The sequence below is a fragment of the Diaporthe batatas genome (assembly GCF_019321695.1).
Source record: "Diaporthe batatas strain CRI 302-4 chromosome Unknown Contig00004, whole genome shotgun sequence".
NCBI classification, from domain to species: Eukaryota; Fungi; Ascomycota; class Sordariomycetes; order Diaporthales; family Diaporthaceae; genus Diaporthe; species Diaporthe batatas.
This window is the reverse complement of record NW_025408551.1, coordinates 2,240,394-2,262,638: the sequence shown is the minus strand read 5'-3', so window position 1 is coordinate 2,262,638 and position 22,245 is coordinate 2,240,394. Positions and strand designations below refer to the sequence as shown.

At 57.0% G+C, this 22,245-nt stretch overlaps 4 protein-coding genes across 4 annotated transcripts; all 4 read right to left on the bottom strand.

Moving 5' to 3' along the window:
- Window positions 1-909: 909 nt before the first annotated feature.
- KVR01_004051 (uncharacterized protein) lies at window positions 910-2,182 on the bottom strand. The gene is made up of 2 exons (XM_044788722.1): window positions 1,483-2,182; window positions 910-1,386 (listed from the first exon to the last, which is right to left on the bottom strand). Exons 1-2 carry the CDS (start codon window positions 1,850-1,852, stop codon window positions 986-988), a joined length of 771 nt encoding a protein of 256 aa, XP_044646215.1. The 5' UTR covers window positions 1,853-2,182; the 3' UTR covers window positions 910-985.
- Window positions 2,183-4,533: 2,351 nt separating this feature from the next.
- On the bottom strand, window positions 4,534-5,583 carry KVR01_004778 (uncharacterized protein; the record flags this gene model as incomplete). The annotated part of the gene is made up of 1 exon (XM_044783746.1): window positions 4,534-5,583. The coding sequence occupies one exon, from the start codon at window positions 5,581-5,583 to the stop codon at window positions 4,534-4,536; it is 1,050 nt and encodes a 349-aa protein (XP_044646942.1).
- Window positions 5,584-7,929: 2,346 nt separating this feature from the next.
- KVR01_004158 (aminophospholipid-translocating P4-type ATPase DRS2) lies at window positions 7,930-13,260 on the bottom strand. Its single transcript, XM_044786650.1, has 3 exons — window positions 9,622-13,260; window positions 8,891-9,558; window positions 7,930-8,822 (listed from the first exon to the last, which is right to left on the bottom strand). Exons 1-3 carry the CDS (start codon window positions 12,844-12,846, stop codon window positions 8,648-8,650), a joined length of 4,068 nt encoding a protein of 1,355 aa, XP_044646322.1. The 5' UTR covers window positions 12,847-13,260; the 3' UTR covers window positions 7,930-8,647.
- Window positions 13,261-13,648: 388 nt separating this feature from the next.
- Window positions 13,649-20,941, bottom strand: KVR01_004711 (uncharacterized protein). The gene is made up of 4 exons (XM_044791735.1): window positions 18,867-20,941; window positions 18,245-18,607; window positions 16,519-18,184; window positions 13,649-16,466 (listed from the first exon to the last, which is right to left on the bottom strand). The coding sequence occupies exons 1-4, from the start codon at window positions 19,123-19,125 to the stop codon at window positions 15,221-15,223; spliced, it is 3,534 nt and encodes a 1,177-aa protein (XP_044646875.1). The 5' UTR covers window positions 19,126-20,941; the 3' UTR covers window positions 13,649-15,220.
- Window positions 20,942-22,245: the final 1,304 nt, after the last annotated feature.

Below are 22,245 nucleotides of genomic sequence, written 5' to 3'. Positions count from 1 at the left end.
GATATGCCAACAATTGAGCTCGTACGACACAGCGACCTGTGAAAGCCCTACCAGATGCGTGGAAACCCTTCAGGGAAATGACGTGGAAGGCGGCCTGTTGCTAGAGATCACAGCAAGGGAGGGCGCTGGCAGCCCTGGGGAAGATCACAGGTCCAGCGCACTAGAGGATAGGCAAGCCCTGGCCAGTCCCCAGCCTCGAGTGTCGTGGCACGCAATCCCACGCCAGTAGCTATAGCGAAACTTACCTGTCTGCGTGGGTGCGCGTGCCCAGGAGTAGCCAACAAGCCGAAGCGGTGATCCCCGGCGTGGCGCAGGCCGGCGTCGTCATCGCTTTTGACTTTTGCCGCGGACGCGCTGCTCGAGACGACAGAGAGCGCAAGACCGGTACCTCATCGTGCATGACCGTGAGGTGAGTGGTTTTGAATCACATGATGCCTCCCGGATGCCCCGGGACCGAGGAGAAACGGCGGTGGCCGGCAGCTAGCGGATCGTCGCCATCTAGTGTGATCTAGAACGACTTCAGGAGAGACCGACCGGCCAGAGCACCTCTCCGAGGCGAGGTCAACCGTCGCAGCCATCTCTTGTCTTGTGCATTGGCTGGATGTGATCTGTAGAGACACTGTGAGGGATTTTGGTCGTGGGATGCCTGTCGTCAAGGCTGTCCAACAGACACATGTTTCAAGGGGTTTTGCTCATTCTATCACCAGAAGAAATTTCTACACACAACGAAATGGCTTTCAATGCATCAAAATGTGGCAAATAAACAATGTTTGATATTTATAGACCCGGTAATTACTAGTAAGTGCTCGGGTGATATGAATAGAATGTGTATATACAAATCTCTCTCAGAGAAGCCTCCCAGCAGCCTCGCCACCTGGATGACCAGGCATGCCAGTCGGCCGGTGTTTGTTCCTTCACAACCTCAACCCGCCCACCAGGACGGGGGGAGACCACAAGAGAACCCGCCAGACAGCCAGGGGCGCGCTTAGCAGGCCTTGACGGCGGAGGCGGTGTACTTGCAGTTGCCGGAGGGGCCCTTGGAGACGGACTTGGGCTCGTTGCCGGGCTTGGTGCCCTGGAACTCCTCGCAGATGGTCTTGACCGAGGTGGCGCAGGTGCCGGTGATGGTGGAGGAGTCGCCAAAGTTGGGGTTGATGCCGGTCAGGACCTTGCCGTTGTAGGCCTTGACGTTCTTGATGACGACGTTGCGCTGGACGCTGTTCTTGCAGTTGCCGCAGGCGCGGTACAGCTTGCCGAAGTCGACGACGGTGAAGCCGTCGATGGTGACCGTGCCCTTGCCGTTGTGCTGGATGACCTTGTCCTCGGCGGACTGGGCACCACCGCCCTTGACCAGGGCGTTGCCGTCACCCTTGAGGGAGAGAGCGTCTGTTGGGGGAGAGAAGAGTTAGTCATGTGCGGCTCTATGTGTGTATATATATATATGTATATATATTCACGACCGGGGGGATGAACAAGACTTACCCTCGCAGACGTCGACCCACCAGACGTTCTCGATGGTGCAGGAGCCCTTGCAGTGGACACCCTCGATCTGGTCCTTGCCGATGATGGCGTTCTTGAGGGTGGCGCCGTTCTCGAGGATGAAGACGGCGTCGGAGTCCTTGCCCTCGACCTGGCCAGTGCACTTGACACCACGGCCGTAGGTCTTCATGCCACCGTCAAAGGTGCCCTTGACGGCCTGGGGGGCCTTGTAGGTGACGCTGCCCTTGGAGGCGGGGACGGGGAGGGTGGCGCGCTTCTCGAGCTCGAAGAAGTTGTTGGGGGTCTGGGCGGCCGGGCCGGCGGCGATGGGGGCCACGATGGCGAGGAGGGAGGCAACGATGGTCAGCTTCATTTTGAAGGTTGGTGGGTTGTTGTGAAGGTTGGCTTCGAGAGAATGACTGTAGATACTGTTGAATGAATGAGTGTCGTCAAGACTGTGATGCCCCAGGCAAAAGCGAAAGACTGTGGGTGAGAGAATGTGAAGGGACTGTGGTGTCTGAGTTGATGATCAAAAACAACATCTCCATGAACGCCGGCCAGCGCCTCCTTATATACAACAAGAACCGACTCCTTTTCCCGCAGCTCAACACCAGGCCAACACCAGGCCAACACCATTTCCCCATCATTTAGGAGAATTATTGATACCGGCCCCCTATTACCCAACAGTATGAGGAGCCGACGCTATTCAGACCCACGCGATTCCCTTGAAACCAGGTGGCAGCTCGAAAAGGAATCATGTTTCTTGGCGTGGAAACACTTTTGTGCGTGTGGCGAGAGCCCTGCGGATACCGTAGGCGACAAGGCGAGCTCGCGTATTGTTCTAGAGCACAGGGGTCCGGCGAGGAGGAACAACAGCTGCATATCCCCTCGCAATTGTCCCCCTCGTGCCTTGCCATCAATCTAGATTTTGCGTTTCATTTCACTCTGCAGGGCCACGCGAGCCATGCTGGCTCTTGCCGGGCGCCAACCTGCCAAGTACGCACTGGATCTGTTTCAGTTTACAGTTTTCCCTCCAATGGTACGGACGTGCGCATGAACTGCTGCTCTGCCGTGCAATTCGGTGCTGCTTAGCTCTCGGGAGATCAACGGGCAGTAAGCTTAACTCTTAGACTTGTGTCAGGCACAGGGCATTGGGTACGAGGGCCTGCGGTGCCCTGCACCCACCAGCCCATTAAACTAATGTGCTTGGCTCTCCCGATAGAGCACCAACGCCGAAGACTCAGACTTGGCACAATTACCACAACGACGGAGCACATTACGCGGGCTCATTACCTCTCCCCATTGACATGGATTGCCGCCTCTGATGTGGCCGAGGGATCCATTTTGCAAAGGGAGTCGGAACAGGACATTACTCGCCGGCAGTTGCTGCTCGCCTGTGTCTTTACACTTCAGCCCTGACTATTCATAGCTGCCTGGCTCTCCACCCTTTCTGGAAGAATAGTGTTCCACGGCGGAGCCTCAACTTCCGGCGGCTGAGGGACAACTACATTGCTCAGCTTGAGCACTTTTATAACCGAAAAGGTCATCTGCGAGAAAGTCGCTCTGGAGTGCTGTTCTGGGGCTCTCTTGACCAGTTGCGGAGATAGGGTGCATGTGGTCTCAAGAGATAAGGAAGCGAGCGGCCCTCGCGGAGTGCAGTCTGACTAGTACACCGTGCAGACTAGAGGCCCGAATTGCAGGATTGGGGGCCAGAACTGGCGGCTCTCAGAACCTGAGCCGCCATGCCATCACTTCTGGCCGCCGTGCCAGGTAATCATGATTGTTACTCAGCAGACAGGGCAACACTGCCGCGCGACGGGGAATATGCTACAAGATAAAGTTGCATGCTCTCCTGATCGGAACGATCGACCGATGGGGTGCAATTTTAATCCTAGTGCGCAGAGCACATGTGCACCAGGAGCACGCGGCAGTTGTACAGATTACATAGAGTCTAGACTAACGGAGTACGCGCTCTCGAGTCAGCCCAGGCCCACCACGTGTACCCTGCCTGAATAGCCGCACTTGTGTAGGGTGACGTCTGCGCGAGGCGACAGATCCATACCGACCCAGACTAGTCCGCCTGCCAAAACCAAAAAAAAAAATAAAGGCGTCTCTCGGGGCGACGACAACGTGTCCCTCTGCCCCTGAGAGCCACCGCCGTGCCCGGCACTCACCCACCGACCCGCACCCAGCCACGCCGCCAATGCCAGAGCAGACAGACGGTGTAGAAAGACCCGAGACCAACCTCGCCCGCCTCGATCATTGCCGCGGGCAGTCCTCGGACGGCAGGGTCGACATCGACTAGTTAGCCGTGTGTGTCTTGGGCAGCAATTGTGACGCCAACATTCGTGGGGGCCGGCTGAGGATGCAACACAGGACAGCACAATTGGATGCTGTCTGACTCGGCTGGCTCCGTTCGGGACGCGCTACAGCGGCGGTTAATGCGCGAGTGTGTGGCCAACAAGTGTTGATGACTTCCAATGTCCACGTGCTGCTGGTCGGTACGGAGGCTCCGTTTCGTCCCTCTGGATACGGTGGCACAAGACGGAGGATGGCAAGCGCATGAGGAGAAGTAAGCTGCTTGCGGTCTTGCGCTGAGAGCACAGAGTATGTTGTCTTGTAGGAGATTGTCCTACAGGAGGTTAGTCTCTAGAAGGTTGTCCCATAGGAGGCTATCGCTTGGCGAAGCACACGTTCATTAAGTCTTAAATGAAAATCTTTGGCACTTCCTATATATTCATTACCATTCACTGTATTAATAAAAGAGTAAATACCTCCTTTGCCTTTTAATAGTATTCTAGAAGATTTAACACAATCTTTATCATCTAGATTATTAATAGTTAAAATAGGGACAGGAACCGGTATGAGGTTACGTGGTCGCGAGAGATCAAGAAAAAGGCATGGGGGGCGGGCAGACGTCCGTCAGCGACTCCCACTTACTCCATGTCACCCTCCTCGTCCTCGAAGATGTCTTGGCTGTTGTCGCCTTGGTTCTCTCATTTCTTCGTCGCCAATCGCTTCGTCATCGTCGGTCACTTCATCGCCGTCGCTTGTTCAGTAGTCGTAGCTTAATTCGTAGTAGTCGTTTGACCGCAAGTACCCTAAGTACCAGAGAGCATACAGATCATACTCGTCATCAGAACTTATCTCGTCCGCACTGTCCCATCGCAATTCCATCTCCTCTGTTATCGGCACGCCGCCGTCATCCCAATCCGCTCTGAGATCAATGAGCACACGCCGGTTCTCTACAGCGTCAAAGGCTTCCCACTGGGGCCGGTGTTTCCATCTGGCTTGGTAAATCAGGCGGACGATCTTCGGGTCGCACATGGAGGCCGCGAATCTTAGTAATTGTGTTTTCAATCGGGCCTTTAGCTCATCACGGGGGACAGGGACTTGACCTGGACAGCATCCGGCCAAGTTCGTCCCTCCATCAGAACAGATGCTGATGATGAGCTCTTTGATGTTTCCAGGTGGTGAGTCCAGCAGCTTTTCGCAGATATGCGGCAGACGGCATCGCAGACTCTTGAGATTGGGGATCTGCTGGCTGATAGACTGGCAGAGATGATGCTTCGTACCCTTGAACTCCACGTGGAGGATGTCCAAGTTAAGCGATGTCAACTGGCCGAGACTGATGATACCTGGGATAATGTGGCTGGGAATTTGGTCATAGCAACCACCTCCACCGCGGACGATCAGGGTGCGTAGCGCGGTGAAGTCCTCGAGGACCAACGCCAGCCGCTCAAGAGTATCGACATCATATCTCGTCTTCCAATGTTTAGGTCCATGAGGATCGAATTTCTCCACATCTAATGGCAGGTCGATGTGTTTCGTAAGTTGTTGGGCCGCAGCGAGCGTCGCACTCTTGTTCAATGCACCGAAGATGGGCAGCATATACTTTCGATTCCCACATAAACTGCTGAAGAGGGTTGATATCGCATACGGATACCACTTCTTGCTGACGGCAAGTCGCCGGACGTCCCGGCGAAAGTTCAGGACGCCGACAAACTCGAATATGGACAGGAGAAGCTCTGGGGGGAGGGAGAAGAGCATGGCCGTTGGTGAGTCTGTGGGGGCATTTGTTGAGGCTGACTGCAAGTTTTCCATCTTGTCTCCTTAGGTATATGTTCTCGTGGGATTTTCTAGTTGTCTGGTCACCTCTTGAGAGGTTGTCACGTAAACCGTTTTCTGTGGAGAGGTTGTGGGTGGCTATCGAGTGTGTTGATGGGGAAGAGCCAGCTTTCTTGGCTGGGTCTCACGTTGTGGGATTCTTCTTCTTATAGTGGCCATTTTGAGACTATTTTAGTCTCGCCATATGACTGCTTTGCCGGCTTTCTTGTAAGCGGCGCCGTCGGGAGCGATACCTTCCAGCCTTGTCTGTACGGCATGAGGCTGAGCCACGTGCCCACAGACGTACTGTATTCCCTTTTATGGGCGTCTACTTGGTCATCTTCTTCTTTGCGTCTCATGCGGGCGAGGAAAGGTGGGAGGCACTCCGGCACCTGGTAGATCTGGGGGTCAAGGGTGTTCTCCTTTCTTGTGTAACCTTGGGACTCGGATTAGGATTATCCCTTAAGAAGGCAGACTTATCGTCTAGATCAGCTCCGTCGTGTAGATTCCCTCTAGTTTTCTAGGGGCCCCCTGATTAGTCGGAGGATTTCAGGCCCCAGGAGGTTTAAGTCCCTCTTAATCACTCCGGCTAGGTCAGGCAGGCATTCTACTCCAGGCTGTCACCTCAAGAAATCATGAACTCCACTCTAGAGCTAGCAGTTCACCCCACATACTGTATCCTCTTTCCACTATTATTAGTACTATATTTCTTTAAACACTAGGTCTTAAGCGGTTATTATATGAAGGCACCACATATATTTTACATGTTTAGGGATAAAAAAATGAAACCACCCATTGTTTTTCTTGTTTTTTAAACGCTGGGTCTTCAGCGTTTGCCCTGTCTGTGGAGAGGTCATGTTTTGGGAAGTTGTTGCCGAATGTTGCCAAAGAGGTTGTGGAGATTGTGCCCGTCTCGAAAGAAGTACCTGCCTGGGTAGATGGACAAGCCCGCCAGCAAGTGCCAGTTGCTAGAAGTCACTCCACTCTGCACTCCGTTATAAACAAATGGCTGTTTGGACACCTATGATTTGAATTGTGTCTTGCCATGCCAGCTGCAAGGCAGAAAGGACTACCCAGAACAATGCTACACTGGCTTCAAAGCCCAGACTAACAGGAGCTGGCAGACCCACCCACAAGTCAATGTCAGCGTCTTTTCAGGACTCAAGGCTCAGCGCTGACTCCACAGCTGGTTGCCTGCACTTGATTTCCAAAGATAGTGAACATGTCTTGACAGCCAAACACCGTTCTCATTTGCCGTCCCTGTCCTTACTGATACCAAAATGTGCACTCGGCCTGTTATTGCTAGTCGCACTCTAACGGGCTGTCTCGGATTGTAAGAGACCTCAAGTGCTGGATCTCACACATTCACCGGTATACAAGATGCAGGTTTGGACAACCTTCCCTATCCCAACAGCCTAGTCGCAGACTGAAACGAGTCTTGGGCTGTGTCTAGCAAAGCAGGCCAACTCAAATCAGCAGCAGCTGGTCGTCCATCATCTATCCCGCCCAACTCCCAGCATCACAGTCCCAGATGTACTCCAGCTTGCCGTACCGCGACAATTTCAAGGGGGAGAGCACGGCTTTCATTGTTACAAACAAGATAAACTCCCGGGTTGTCTTATCCACTAAACAAAAGATAACGGCCGGCCATTAGACCTTGTTGAAGTATGATGGGGAGTCAATGTGCTGTCGAAGAGCAGGGTGGGAGAGCTAGGAGATGTCCTCATCGCCATGTGATGGATGGGTGAAGATCTGGCTGGCATGACACAGCAGAGAGTCCACAGGCTGAAAAGCATGGCAGCTTTAAGAAAAGACTCTCTGCCAAGATTCCTTGGCCTCCATTTCAACTGACCCACCCAGCCAGCTCTGGAGAAACCGGCCCTTGCTGAAGGTCTGGAAGTACTATGTTGGGGCTCTGGGAACACGACCAAGTCGGCCGGTCCAATGTTTGGGCCGTCCCACTCAGCAAATACACAAAGCACAGAGACTTGAGCGACATCTCAAACCACCCATGTGGCACAACATGACCTAGAGAGTCAAAGTGGCAACAAACAGTTTCGCATGGAAATATAGAAAAGCCTTGTCACTACATCCAAGCGTCACCTCTAGAGCTGGACCTCCCCACCCCAGCACATGACGTTCACCCTCTTAGCAATGCCGGCTTGAGCAAGGGAACATTCACATACACAGAGTTCAAAAACCTAGTAGAAAAGAATGATGGCTTATTCACATCAATTCAAGCCTTGCTAACCCTTCGCCTCCCCTCCCCTTGCCTCCCCTCCCCTTGCCTCCCCTCGCCTTACCATCTCCTCCCATCCCATCCACCCCCCACCTCCCCACGCTCCCCAATGCACCCACAAACCAACAAGCACGCCACAAAAATGCCCGCATAAAAAGCAAGGTAGAAGATAAGATTTTTCTTCAACATAGCCCCTACCCTGTACGCCTGCCTACCCTCTCCCATGGGGGAATAAAACAAGAAATCAACACAACCCAGAGTATCCCAATGATGAATCAAGAAACGGAAAAAACAAAAACACAAAGGCAAGAGGTAATACGGTGGGTGACCAGGGCCGAGAGCATCCCAGCGATGAACGAGCACGGCGAAAGGAATCACCACACCACACCAGTCCTGAATCACTTCACACAGCCAGGAACAGCCAGACCGCCACACCTCCGCACCCATGAAGAATAGGAAAGCCCTCTTGCCCACAATGGGCCGCTGTGTTTTGGATATGTATGTATATGTTTGGTTTGGTTTGTGTTGTGTTGTGTTGTCGTAACATCAGGATCCGCAACCACGCATGCTTGGTTGGTGGTTGGCTGGCCCGGACCCCAAATCTCGTCATCATCATGCAAGTGTACATTATAACCGAAAAAGGGCTGGGTTGGGAAGAGACAGGCAAGAGGAGAAACACAACAGCAGGTAATTTGCACTTCGTTGCTCGCAGCTTTGTGTGCTCCTCCCTCTCTCCCTCCCACCATCTTCTTCTTTCTCCTCTTCCTCCTCCGTTCATGTTCACAACCCCCATCTCTATCATTACAACCCCATTTCGCCTCTCTAATGTGGCCGTGACGAGGCCATCTCTCCGTACCTTCCTCTGTTCTGCGTCGTGTCGTACGCCTGGAGCACGCGCGTCTGAGACTCGTCCGCCTGCGAGAAGGCGTAGCCTCTCTGCTTGCGCATCCGCTGTACCTGTCGTACCTTGCGGATAGCCTTTTGGAATTGCTCCATCCTGTTGACGCACAATCCGTTAGCAAAAGGCTACCAAACCGGTGGCAGGAGTCAAGGGTGAGGACAAACCTTGGTCTGTAGTCCTGGATGTTGTACTTCTGGATCTCCTGGATGTGGTGATAGTTCTGCGGCTTGTACATGCGCTTCGCATACTTGTATCCTACATCGCGTAGCAGGCACAGCACCGGCAGGACCAGTATCTGCAGCCAGAAGATAGGGCTCGTGAATATCCGCGGCACTGTGCCGAAATACTCCTCCGATACCCTGACCATGGGTGCCACGGTCGCATAGGCCGCGATGAAGGCAATCCAAAAGGCCATCGAACCAGGTATTGCTATTACGTGGTACTTTGTCCAGTTGTTTGTCACGAGTCCAGCTTTGCCCAGCACGGTGAGAAGGACCGCGCCGTACATCCCCGTGCCCCACACCCAGTGGCCGGCCAGCTTGCCGTCGCCCTGCACCAGGTCCCATGGCCAGAGGAGGACGCCGAAGATGTAAAGGATGAGGGAGTGGTAGACGGCATTGGCGATCCACGAGACGAACACCCGCAGGCGGAAGAACTGGTTGCTCTGGCCCAGGTTGTAAAGCTGAGGATAACGGTCGAGTAGTCGGGCAGAGACGAACTGATCCAGAATACCCATGGCCAAGGGGGGCAGGACGGTGAAGAAGACGTTGTAGAGGGACAGTGTCCAGGACTCGTAGATGATGGCACCTGAGAATACGTTCTGGAATGTGTACTGTTTGTTGTGTTAGCCGGGGACAAGTAATGTTGTGTGCACGATTGAGTGTGCAGGACTCACCCAGAATTGCGTCAGGTACAGCGTGATGTTCTTGTAGAACGAGAACAAGATCGTCTTGCTCACGCGGTGGTAGCTCCATGCGCCGTGCACCAGGAGCAGCTTGCGGAGGAACCGGAACTGGGCTATTGACACATCTGCGCTTCGCGCTGCTTGGAGACCTTCCAGACCGCTGATACCGACGCCGATGTGTGCCGCTTGAATCATGGAGACATCGTTGGCACCGTCGCCGATAGCGAGGGTGATGGCTTGCTTCTGATACTTCTTGACCACCTTGACGACGAGGGCTTTCTGTAGGGGCGAGACACGGCAGCAGATGACGGCTTTGCACATAACAGCCAGGTCCAAGAACAGCTTCTCCATGTCCTTCTCGAGAGCGTAGGTGAGCGACTTTCCGTCAATGATGAGGGCCAATGTCTCCGTCTCGATCGTCCCGTCGCCTTGAGTCCTGATGGCTTCAATCTTCTTCTGGAGGTTGTCCCGGGTCGCGGCGGCAGACTCCTCGTTGACGATGAGCAGCATCATGTCCTCGCTAAGGAGCTTGCAACTCATGCCAATGTTGATGGCAGTCTCCTGCCTGTCGCCCGTCAGGACCCAGACTTTGATGCCTGCCTGCTGGAGGGTGTGGATGGTCTCGGGGACTCCGTCTTGCAGCCGGTCCTCAATAGCGGTCGCCCCCAGGAGGAAAAAGTCCTTCTCGATGAGCTCTGCCGCCTTGTCCAGCTCGTCGGCACGGTTTCCGCCCACGGTCGTGGACGCCTTGTCGAAGATGCCATACCACTCTTGAAACTCCTGCTCGGGGATCTCCCGCATGGAGAGACAGAGGGTCCGCAGGCCCTCTGAGGCATACTCCTCTAGGTGCTGGAGTGTCGCTTCCACATGCGGGTTGTTGTCGTTCAGCCGCTCCAGGATGACGGTATCTGCACCCTTGCAGTAGCAGCGGATCTTGCCGTCGGGACACCGGAAGATTGTTGACATCCTCTTTCTTGTCGAGTTGAACTCGAGGACGGCGAGAAGCTCGTACTCGTAACTCTGGCCGCCCGCCTCGATGATGACGGAGCGCGGCTTGCGGGCAGTGAACTTGTACCCAAGCAAGGCTGCACCTTCGACCAGCGCACCCTCGTCAGGCGACGCAGCCTGGTATTTGATGTTGCCCGCGCCGTCGTTCTCGGGGATAACGGTATGACAGGTGGACAGCAAAGCCAGGAAATGCTCGATGACAGGTGCCGTCTCGTGCGAGGTCGTGTTTTCGCGGAGTCGCGCAAAATCGTGAATACCAACCTCGGCACCATCCTGTACGGTAGCCCGCCTGTCCTCTGGTACGTCCTCCGAGTACATGACACCGGCAATCGAGCACTGCTTGAACTCCATCATATTGCAGGTCAGCGTGCCCGTCTTGTCCGAGAACACATATTCGACCATCCCCAGTTCTTCCACCAGACTAGAAGTCCGACAATTGGCGGGGGTGTCATTCTTGTCATAATACATGTCGAGGTCGTCGTTGATGAGGATTCCATGCCAGTACTTGACCATTTCGACCGTGACGAACAAGGAGATGGGCACAAGCGCAGAGAAGAGAACCCAGTAGGTAACCATATCCTGGGCGAATTGTCTCGCGACCAGGCCGGCACTTGTCAGAGGAGTCAACTCGAGATACCCGAAAGCGCTGCCCTCGACACTGCGCATGATGAGATCACCGACGGTACACACAATGCTGAGGATAAGAAGGGTGCCGACGAGCATCAGCACCAACAGGTTCATCTGCTTCTCGACCTTGGTCCTCTTGATCGGGGCAGCATTCGCGTTACGCATCAGTTTCGTCTCGTGGCCGGTAAAGACGACAACACCGTGGATCCACGGGGTGTTTCGCAGCGTCGCGCCACGCAAGAGCAGCTGCTCCGGGTTCAGGGCCAGCTCCTTCTCCCCGGCACCCGCCTGCATCGTCATCGTCGCCTCGTACGTATATAAGCTGCTGTTGGGCTGCTCAGACTTGATCTTGCCCCCGAGCCGGCCGAGGTCGCTCGAGCTGACCAGGGCGGCGGTCTCGGGCAGACCCTGCTTGATCTTCAGGTTGGTCTCCCCGTCGAGGTTCGCGGTTTCGATGTAGCAGAGGCCCTCGGGCTCGGAACTGGCAAGCAGCACAAGATCGGCGGGGAATGACTCCTCGGACTCGACCCGGACGATGTCGCCAACCGCCACATTGATCCATTTCGCGTCTGTGAACTCGGACCCGCGCAGCACCCTGGCCTTGGACATGTTCAGGGTCTTGTCGGCCTGCTTCCTCCGGTAGTCCTCGACTAGCTCCTTGCCGGCGGAGATCAGGAGCACGACGATCAGAGGTCCTATGGTGGTGTATTGGTTCGTGGGTGAGAGGTTGGGTATCTGTTGTAGCCCGGAGGTGAAAAGGAAGAAGACGTTTGCGTATTTTGAAAACTGCTCGAAGAGGAACTTTGGCAGGAAGGTGGCGACGTTGTACTTTGCGGTGGACACGTGGTTGTCGACGTACTTGTTCGCCTGGTTTGCCGGGGGGTTGTTGAGGTGGATGATGCGCGGCCCCAGCGTCGAGGGGTCTGGCTTGCCACGGCCGAAGCCGAACTTGAAGTTGCCCATGTCGAAGCCCTTCTTGGCCGACTTGGGATGCGCGTCGGCGCCTGCGGCGGATCCGGCCCGCTGTGCGCCCGGCTCGGTGAGCGGGAGGTCCATCTCGGAGTAGCCCTGGCCCATGCCCAGCATGTTCTTTGCGCGGCCTACTATGCCGCCGCCGAGACCCAACACGCTGTTCCTGTTCCTTGCAGTGCTCCGGCCCTGCGATTGATAGCCGGCCGGCGCGCCGGGGCTGCTCCCGTGCTGGTAGTAGTGAGCGCCGTCGTCGGCGAAGTCGTCAATCTCATCGTCGGCGTAGCGCTGGTAGTTGCCAAGCTCGGAGGTCTGGCTGTACTGCCTGGTCCCGCGGTCGGTGTATGGGCCGGCGGGCCTCCCGGAGTCTGGGGGCGAGGAGAGCTGCGGCGAGGCTAGGGAGGAATGTGATGGCTGGGCGCCGCCGACGAAATCGTCGTAGGAGACGGAGGGCCGTGGCTGGGCGCCATCGTGGTCGTATGCGTCAGAGGCGAGGAGGTCGTCATCGTTCAGGGCAGAGCGCTGGCCCTGGCTGTAGACGGGCTGGTCGTCGAGGTCGAGCAGCAGGTCGTCGTGCTGCGATGGTCCCCCGTAAGGAGGTTTGCCAGCCATGGCAATTGGGCGATTCTAGAGTCAGGAGCGCGCAGACTGGCGTTGGGCGGCATCCGGGGAGGAGCGGGGAGGAACCAGTAAGGAGGGCATCAAAGAGGGCGCGCCGTTGAGGTAGTAATGATGGCACTCTAGGGATGGTGGGTTGGTTGTTTGGTCTGGCCGTGGCGGTGGTGATGGTGGTAGCACTGGCGACGGGTCGGCAACGGTTGTTTCGGGTTGTGCGGCGTGCACCTGGATCGCGGTGATGCCAGAGGTAGGGACGACCACAGGTCAGTTGTGCAACGGCAGAGAGAGGGATCAACGTGTGGGCAAAGCTGAGGTGAGGTGAGGTAATGTGAGGTGAGTGGCAGTAAGCCAGGGCCAAGGCACTGCAAGAGCCAGCAAATTGTCGATGATTTCGTTAGGAGGGACGGCACAGCCTTCGTGTCTGGTTGCACCTGCCTTGGCCTGCCGATCCTTGTAAGCGGGCAGGTAGGCACTTCGGGCGAGGTAATGCAAGCAGCTGCAGTAGTGACGAACCAACCAACCACCTGGGCAGTCAGTCATCCAGTCTCGAGCTGTGCTCCGTACTATTAGCGTGCACCAGCAGCCCTGCCAGCCCAGAGGTAAAGTCACTGCCCTGGATTCCCTGCCGCCCCGTAAACGCACAGCCCTCCTAGATCGCGGCGGATCTGCTCCTCCAGAGTCTCGGGGTCTTGGTAGGGGAGACGAGTGCTACCACAGTACTTTATTTACCGATCCTGCCCCCGAGGTCCTCTGCTGCCATGTCTGTCCTGCTTGTTTCCAAGCCCTGGTGCAGCCGGCCTGGCTAGTCATTCAGTCATTCGGCACAAAGACCTCCCTCAACCAGTCTTTCTCTCCTTTCTGTCTAGTCTACATGGTTACGTGTTTGTCTGTGAGGTGGTCGCAGTTCACTGTCCGTGTCAGCGGCCAATTGCTAAAAACAGCATGGCGACCCCCAAGGTCCGCCCTTCGTATAATAAATGGTACCCACAACCCGATGCCCACCAAAAAGGCTGGCGAGATGCAGTGGGTTGTTGGGTTAGGTTAGCCTCATTAGCGTCGTCCATGGCTGACCTGACTGACTCTGCCTGTGTCTCTTCCTCTACACCTCCAGCAACATCTCAAGCCCTGCATATATCCCAAGTACACAGACGCTATGGGCTGCCGGTCTGCTCGCTCGGTCAGTCCTTCGGGTAACCAGACTTGCGTCGCCTGTCGGTCTGTCATCCACAGACATCTCCAGTGTCACAGAGAGGGGCTGCTGTGTCTCAAGAGGAAGCCGAGCATAGCCCCCCCCACCGTTCACTGTCTCGCAGTCTTGGGTTCCGTCGCTCAATGTATTAAGTGGCGAAGGACACCAGAGAACAGCCCCCCTCAGCCACGTACGCATAACGCATATTCGTGTTCCTGCCATCGCCCTACGGAGTGATGCAGACAGACGGCTCTGCCCGGATGGTTCGGGGTCAAATCCCTCTACCTGCGACCTGACCACCGGCTTGTTTACTCGTGCGTGAGACAGCCGAGAAACAAGTCTGAACCTGTTCCAACCACCCGGGTACACCACCCCGTGACAGGCCCAGCACAAAATAAGGTTGCAGCAGACCCGCCATTTTGCATCAGAACCTTGAAGGCGACGCAGTCCCGAGGCGACATGGTGCACAACATGGAGAAAATGGAGCACGACCGTTCCCAGGGCCATGCACCTGTTCTTTTCCATCACAAGGAACAAAAGAGGCGCTGTGAGACCGCACACAATGTTATCATCAGGTAAGACATCGATTTGAATGAATTGTTTATGAAGCAGGCCGTGTCATGAGTGCCTCTCATAAAATGGAGAGGCGCAGTGAACCAATATATCAACAGCAACCACAACGCAGAATATGTGAGCCAACGAGGACGAGTGATCCCTCCTGGGCCTCACAGGAACATCCCCAGTATAATGGAATGAGACATCAAATCATGCACGAGATCCCCGTCTGGAAAACCAAATCCCACCGCCGCCAATATTGTCCGGTAGAAAAGCCCCTTTCGCATCTCCCCCCTGGGGACCTCTCCCCGCCACCAGATTGATCCTGAGCCAGGGACCTGAATGTAAAGACCAAGTGACCCCCCCCCAACTGACCGAGACCAGCCAGTGTTGCTATTGTGTGTATATAACAAGTCCGCATATGTGGGCAGTTTCGAGTTCCCAGTGAGTAAGAATAAGTAAGACAACATCCAACGTGTCAAGTGGTATCTTTTTTCCCAATATAAAAAGCCATAAACCAAGAAAAACCCATAACTTGTTGTCGGCCCCACTGCCCCCCCGCAGGATATGGGGGAGCTGCGAATAAAATCAATCATTACATGGCAGGCTAGAAGGGAACGCTGTCTACGCCTCCTCTGTGATGCCTCCCTCGCCGCCGCCCTCGTCGCGCCACTCTCGGCTCTTCTCCGTCAGCTTCTTGACGCCCGTGACGCGGGCCGCCCACAGCGCCTCGATCGGCGTGCGGACCGTGAATGCCCTCTGCGACGAGATCACCCCGATGGCCTGCAGGACCGCCTTGCGGCTGTCGCGCCCGAACACAGCCGGGTGGTTGATCCATTCGAGTGACGATTCGAGCTCGGCATCGAGCGCCGCGACGGTGGTGGCGTCGATGCCGGCAGCCGTGCCCATGCTGCCAAGGCCGATGCCATCGTTGGACCGGCTCCGTGGGATAGCAGAGGGCTGGAAGCCGCCGTTCGCGGCAGATGAGGTCGCCGAGGCCGAAGGAGATGGCGTGTTCTTTCGGTCGGGCGTAAGAGCGGTGGTGGGCGAGGCGTCATTCTGGCCCGTATGCGGTGTAGACGGGTTCGACTTGGGCGGCATGTTGGGCACTGGTGGCAGGCCGCCCTTGCCCAGACCCTTTAGGATCGAACGGGTCTCGTTCAGCAGCGTGTGGGCCCTGTCATGCTGTCCCCTGCTTACCAGGGTGAGTGCTCGTGTGAGCATATCTGAGGTGAGTAGCTCCATGCGGCGCTGCACAATGTGTGGGTGCGGCGGGATGGGCGGTGTGCCGTTCCACGACTTCTTGTTGGAGCTGGTCGGCAACATTGTGATGGCAAGCAGCGAGGGCCGTGGGAGGTGCATAGCAGCCCCGTCCCTCAGGATATCGCCCCAGGTGAGATCCGCCTGGATCAGGGGGACCTCCTCAACGGACACGGCCCTTTGGTCCTCTTGCTCGACCGGGCCCCCCAGGGCCTCAAGCCCGGACACGATGCTCTCCCAGGCATCCTGGGGCAGTGTCTCCTGGGTTGAATTGTCTGGCAGGATGACTAGCTGGACAAGGATATCCCGCTTGTCACCGAACCGTAAGTCGCCGAGGGAAGCCTCTGCATCTCTGCCGGTTGCACGCTTGGTGATCTGCAGTGCGCCGCTGATCTTGTGGAACTTGGCAGGCGAGCCCTCGGGCAACTTGAGCTTGAGCTTCACGTTCTGGTGCGAGAGCGACTGCATGGAGCCCAGGCAGCCGGCCAGGCACTCGCGAAGCATCATCCAATCCTTGACGTATGTGTACGATGCCTTTGTCCGGGTCGACAGCTCAATCATGGTGTCGGGCTTGTGTGTCATTCCGAGACCAAAGGAGTGGATGGTGATTCTAGGACCGTTAGTAAACACGTCCAGCAAAATGGTGATGGTGTGCAACTTACTTGGCAGCCTCGGCTCTTGATACAACGAAGTCAACACTGTCGGCGTCTGATGTTGATGCGTCGCTGATGAGCATAATAGTGGCGACCGGATTGTTGTACTTGCGCTGCATCAGAAGATCCATTGCCACGTTCGCCCCTTCGACGACATCGGCGCGGTGGCTCTTCTGCCCGACGGGCTTGATCGACGACAAGACGTTGCTCCAGCCGGGCCAGGCCTTTGTAGTCATGCCAACAATAGGCACACCTCCGCCGCCCGAGCCAAATGTCACCAGGCCCATGCGATCCCTCTCGCCCAGGGTGTACACCATGAATCGGAGGGCATCCCGAACGAGGTTGATCTTGACACCCTGCATGGATGACGAGATGGGCACGACCACGACCACATCGATGGGGACGTGTACCGAGGCCATGAGGGGGCTTCTTTGGAATGTCGTGTAATCGGTCGGCGCGGTGGTGGCGGACCTTGCACCGCCCCACGAAGAAGCGACCGACGAAACCCTCTGCGGCCTGGTAGAGTCCCTCCGCCAGTCTTCCTCGTCCTCGCCCGAGAACTCGCCACGTTCATAGTCAGGGCTGCGCACAGGCGACGTCTCAACCGCGTTCAAGTCCAGCAGAGCTTGCTGCCACAGCTTGAGCTGGTTGCGGTTCTCAAAACGCAGGTGGAACTGGGGTAGCTCTGCAACAGATAGGCTGAGTGTCAGGATGTTCTCGTCGATGCTCCCGGCGTCGGAAACCTCGTTCAGATGCTTCTTGATCAGGATTGAGCCCTTGAGAGTGCATCTCGTAGTCTTGCGTGGCGAGCCGTCGTCCCATTGCGGCGGTGGGGCTGAGCTCTTCTTCTCCTTGACGCAGATGAGCATCTCGGCGAAGAGGAAGCATTCCAGCTCCTGCCATGAGAGCTTGTCCTTGCCGACCCGCAGAGTGCCGTACAACCGCAGTTTCCCAAAGCGGCTGAAGTCAAGCCCATGCCAATTGTCGACGCGATTTCGCAGGTTCTCTGTCATCTCCTCCAGAACCTCAGCCGACTCGTACGGGTAGAAACGAGGAGCGCTCTGTGCCGGAGACGGTGGCCTCTGGGGGAACTGGTCCTCGATCCTCTGATGTGGCATCGGTGGGGCAGACTGGATGTCGTCGGGGTCGGGCCTCCATTTGTTGTCAGGAACCTCGACAGTGACAAGACAGGTGAGGGTCTGTTGCTGTCTTGACCGGTTGATCGTAGGGAACTCGGATCGCACCGTGACGGTCGGAGCTGGGATTGGATTCCTCGCAACGGCCTTCGGGCTGGCAAGGCTTGTTTCCATGGCCTGCAGGTCGTAGTCGTGACGGCGCGGTGGCCCGCTCTGTGTTGTCTCGGGATAGCCGCCGGAAGAGGCAACCCCAGTCATGCCCGTGGCCTCACTGTCGCTGCGCATGTGCCCTATCCGTCCTCCCGCGTATCTGTCCGAGTTGTTGTCTCGGAGGCTGCCGCGCGACGGAGTCGGCAGGGGGCCCATCGGTGGTTGTCTCGCAGCCGAGCCCCGGCTGGGTGGGCGGGCATTGTGGTCATTCCATTCTACGGATGGCGGAGCTGGTGCCGGCGCAGGCGCCGGGGCGGCTGCCGGGGTAGGCGCGTTTGTCGATCTCGTATCGTTGACGGAGACGGAGCGGACCATGTTACTGATTTTCTCTGTGTAGTACGGTCAGTGGCCCTCCTAACGACGGTGTCACCTGAAGATGGGGGACATACCAATGTCGAGGACATTGCCACCACGGCTCGTGTCTAGGTGGAGGGGTGCGTTGCATGTTGGGCAGTATTGCGATTCGAACTCCCGGATGAACTCGTAGAAGCATGCCTCGTGCGAAACGTGGGAGCATGAGAACTGTAGTATTCGCTCCCCGCGGAGGGTGTGTTCCAGTGGCTCCTCGCAGACGGCACATTCGGCGCCCACAAAGGTACGCTCCCTCCGGGTCCGGCTCCTGTCTGCATTCATCATGCCAAAGTTGGAGGTTGTATTCGCTCGCAGAGCACCTTCGCGGGATCCAATTGAGCCAGTCGAACGGGAGGAACGGTGCGAGGGCGGTCGTAGAGTCCCAGCGGCGATGGAATGGCCTGTGGTCGGGGAAAAGGGGGGTTAGCCTTTGTGATCTGGCACGGTCGCGTCACCGTGCCCCGAGGTTCGAGGAGCTGGAGGCAGGACCACGGCGCGGGCTCGAACGTGGACCTCGCCGGGCGGGAGGAGGCGAGGGGGTGGTCGAGGCGCGAGGGGTGGGATTCCGACAGGAGCAATAGGCAATGAGGCAAAAGAGGGCGCCTGGTGTGGCTGGGGGAAAGGTTTGGGAAACGACAGGAAGGTGGAAGCTTAACTCACCCTTTTCCGGAAACGAGGGCCCGTTGTCTGAGTCGCCGGGAGGCTTGATGGATGTGTAATTGGGCCCCTTCCTCGCCGCAGAACCAGAGCCGGAGGCAGTGGTAATCGGCTCGGTTCCTCCCCAGGCGGATGCGAAGCCCTTCTTGTCGCGGCCGATTAGACCAAGCTGTTTCAGACTGGCCAGCTGGGCGTCGGCGATCCGCTGCTCTTTGGCAAAACCCTGCTGTTTCCCTTGTTTCCCTTGGGATCGATTGAACATATGGGCCCCGGGGATGGAAGTATATGGGCGGAGGCGAGATGGAAACCGGAGCGGGCGATAGAAAAAGGGCTACGGAGGTGCGAGTGGCCTGTGCCCGTGCCTGAGCCTGTGCCTGGATTGAATGAGCCTAAGCGGCGGCGCCTTGTCCTGGTGGAAATGAGTCGCGCAACAGCATCCCCAGGTTGGCGCGGCCCTTGTTCAGGGAAGTGGACCTTTGACAGCAGGCGGGTCGCTATGTGGCCTGGGCGTGTGCGAAGGGTGGGCTCTGCTGTGGTCTGGGATCCAGGAGGGCCCGAAGCTTTTCAGGAGGGCGGACAGTTTGAGCAGCTTGCGTGCCTTGGGGCCTGACCCGGGACGACCCCAGCTAGGTGACGATCTGTCTGTCAAGCCACGAGCGAGCGAGCCTGCTTGGCCCGTGGTCCGCGAGTCTGGTCTGGCCTAGCCTGGACAGCCCACCGGGGGGGTATGAGTGGAACGGGGGGATGGGATTGACAGGCGAGCGGGCACAGCGGGCAAGCGGGCACGCACGCAGACCCAGGACAAAGGAAAGGGCACCACGGTTTCCGCAGAGAACAGGGCGCTGGCGGCCTGGGCTGGTGGCTTGACTAGCAGGGCGACGTCCTGGGCGAATTGTGGGCTGTCACACACACTCGTGGAGCCGGGGTGGAAGGCTGTTTCAGAGGGGTCGTATCAACTATGCTGCAGGTGGTGAGTTAGGGGGCAAGCTTGCAGGTTGCTGGCCGCTCCGCTCGATGATGGTGATAAGGTTCACCTGAAGCTGGCCGGGCGGATTCTGTGCGCAACCCCCAAGCAGCCCAAGCTGACTTTTCCGCTCGACCTGAGCTGGCTGTTTCCGAGGTGGTGCCGTCGGGAGTTGATGGATTGGAGGAGGGTGTGGCAGGATGTAGAGAGGGCTGGCTTGGAGACTGTGATGTCAGCGCCTCTCCTTGTCCTTCTCCTTACGCGTGTGTGCGTGGTGTGTGTGTATAAACGGTATGTATGCAGTGCTTCGGTACGTAGCGTGCACAACGCTAGTGATGACAGCAGACAACCAGACAGCCAGCCAGTCAGTCAGTCCGTCCAGTCCAGTCCAGTCCAGGGCTGGCCGTGCGTGGACGTGATTGCGATATTCCAGAGCTGGGTCCCGGTGGCCAAAGTCACGGACAACGGCGGGCATAGGCGGGCGGCTAATAAGCGGGTGGGTTGTGCTAGGCAGATCCCCTAGATAATAAGTGGATATCACCGTCTCCTCTGTTGAGTGTCCAGCCGTGCGGATGTCTCAGAAAGTATACAAGAATAAAGCGCGGGACACAGTTCCTCGGCTTCCTATGCGATTGTGCCTGCTTGTGTCTTGATTGTGCCTACCGTCCAAGTACCCGAGGGGGTGTGGCCTGGGATGGGATGGGACGAATAGTTTCGTCCTAACTTGCAGAGCACGGTGCCGTAGCGGTGGAAAAATAATGGTGTCGCGGTGATCGGTAAGAGGGGCCGTCTCAAATGGTGGACGGGGTAAATGCGGGCTCCTCTTTTTTTCTTCTCTTGTTGCTGGGCTGGAAGTATCTCCCGGCAGGTTGTGACAAGACAGACTCGATACGACACGGGCGCTGCTGGTGCTGGGCTGGTGCTGGTGCTGGAGGACGACTTTGGAGAGGAGAAGGAGATGACGGGCTGGGAATGGAGGAGGGACCAGACGGGCTGACGGGGTCTTTTGCAGGGAAGGCAGGAGCGACCCCAGCCCTGGCAAAGCAAGCTGTGAGCAGCAGCACCAACGCCCATTGGCCTGGGGCCTGGTCTGGGACGAGCCTTCTCACTTTCCCTCGTCCAGTAGCGCTGCTGGCCAGCCACCAACCCCTTCCTATACGACAGGCCCTTTATGATAATGCCCTGTCTTACGGCTGTCACTACTCCTCTTGCTCATTCCCTGACCATGCCGTGCCACGCCCACGCCCTCGCCCTTGCCCACGCCCTCGCTCTGCCGTGCCTCGTCCTGCAGCAGATACACGGATAAAGTGCTTGGGGGTTGGCTCGACGAGACGTCAGTCAAGCCCATCACGTTCGAGGCCGACAACCTCGGCCGCGCGTATGGGTTTGGGTTACGGACACAAAATCTACACGCCGTCTGCCGCCCTGGCCGTCCACGCTTCACCAAGCTGCCGAAGAGCACAATGGCACTAGCCAGCGGGCCCTGTTTTGACTTCTGCCAGTTGAGCGAGTTCCTAGACCAACAAGTTCAAGGGTCCGTCGCGGTCTAAGACACTTCAGTTCCCAACTCCCGGGATCGTGGATGGTCTTGGCCCAAGCCTTTACTTTACCTTCCAGACGGGCTAGCAGGCCGGGAGAAAAGCACCGCTTCTACCGCGTGCCCCATCCCCTTGCTGCTTGCGCAGAGCGAGCATCACGGAGGATGCATCCTGTCTGCCTGTCAACCCGACAGACTGGGAGCATGTCCAGTCCTGGTCCCATCCGATACGCACATGGTGCACCTTATGACGCCACACGCGAGCCAGCGACCCGGCCGTGCGTGACTTTGACTTGCTTTCAACAAGTCCTCAAGACTCGCAGAGACCGGCCCAGCCGGCCGAGCCAGCCGAGAACAAAACTCACAAACTCGTCGAGTACATACATAGAACAGACGCACTTGTTAGCGTGGTTACCTACTCGCCTGCTCGTTAATCACTGAAGCGATGAGGCGGGCAGTGTTGTACCGTGGTGGATCGACCGTTGCGTGGGTGGTAGTATTGTGGAGCTACCATCCAAGTGGGTTCGTCAAATGTCGGTCCAGCATCAGTGCACCTAGGCGCTACCACATCGTCGCATCGTGGTTGTGCCATGGACATGTTATATGCACAGCAACCAACGTGTACTAGTGTCGCTGTGCATTTCTTCATCTGCTGCTAGTGTGTGTGTGTGCCTCGCCCCCTACACACACACGCGCGCCAGGGGATTTTGTGACAGCCCTTGGCCAACACTCGTCGCCAACGTTCGCGAATCAAAGGAGCAGGCAGGCAGGCAGTGGCCAGGCGGAGAAGAGATTCCCGCGCGGGAATGCGGCAATGACTGCGCCCTGCGTGGTCATCTCGGGCCCCTCCGCAACCGCCTCTCGGCTGGCCCACCACGTTT

Excerpts from the sequence above, each read along its gene's own strand:
- KVR01_004051 (XM_044788722.1), bottom strand. The coding sequence starts at position 1,852 with ATGAAGCTGACCATCGTTGCCTCCCTCCTCGCCATCGTGGCCCCCATC. Across the intron at positions 1,387-1,482 it reads GTGGGTCGACGTCTGCGAGG|ACGCTCTCTCCCTCAAGGGT; the intron begins GTAAGTCTTGTT and ends CTCCCCCAACAG.
- KVR01_004711 (XM_044791735.1), bottom strand. The coding sequence starts at position 19,125 with ATGTTCAATCGATCCCAAGGGAAACAAGGGAAACAGCAGGGTTTTGCC. Across the intron at positions 18,608-18,866 it reads GCCCTCGTTTCCGGAAAAGG|GCCATTCCATCGCCGCTGGG; the intron begins GTGAGTTAAGCT and ends CCCCGACCACAG. Across the intron at positions 16,467-16,518 it reads TCAAGAGCCGAGGCTGCCAA|AATCACCATCCACTCCTTTG; the intron begins GTAAGTTGCACA and ends TAACGGTCCTAG.
- KVR01_004158 (XM_044786650.1), bottom strand. The coding sequence starts at position 12,846 with ATGGCTGGCAAACCTCCTTACGGGGGACCATCGCAGCACGACGACCTG. Across the intron at positions 9,559-9,621 it reads TGTACCTGACGCAATTCTGG|TACACATTCCAGAACGTATT; the intron begins GTGAGTCCTGCA and ends CACAACAAACAG. Across the intron at positions 8,823-8,890 it reads ATCCAGGACTACAGACCAAG|GATGGAGCAATTCCAAAAGG; the intron begins GTTTGTCCTCAC and ends GTGCGTCAACAG.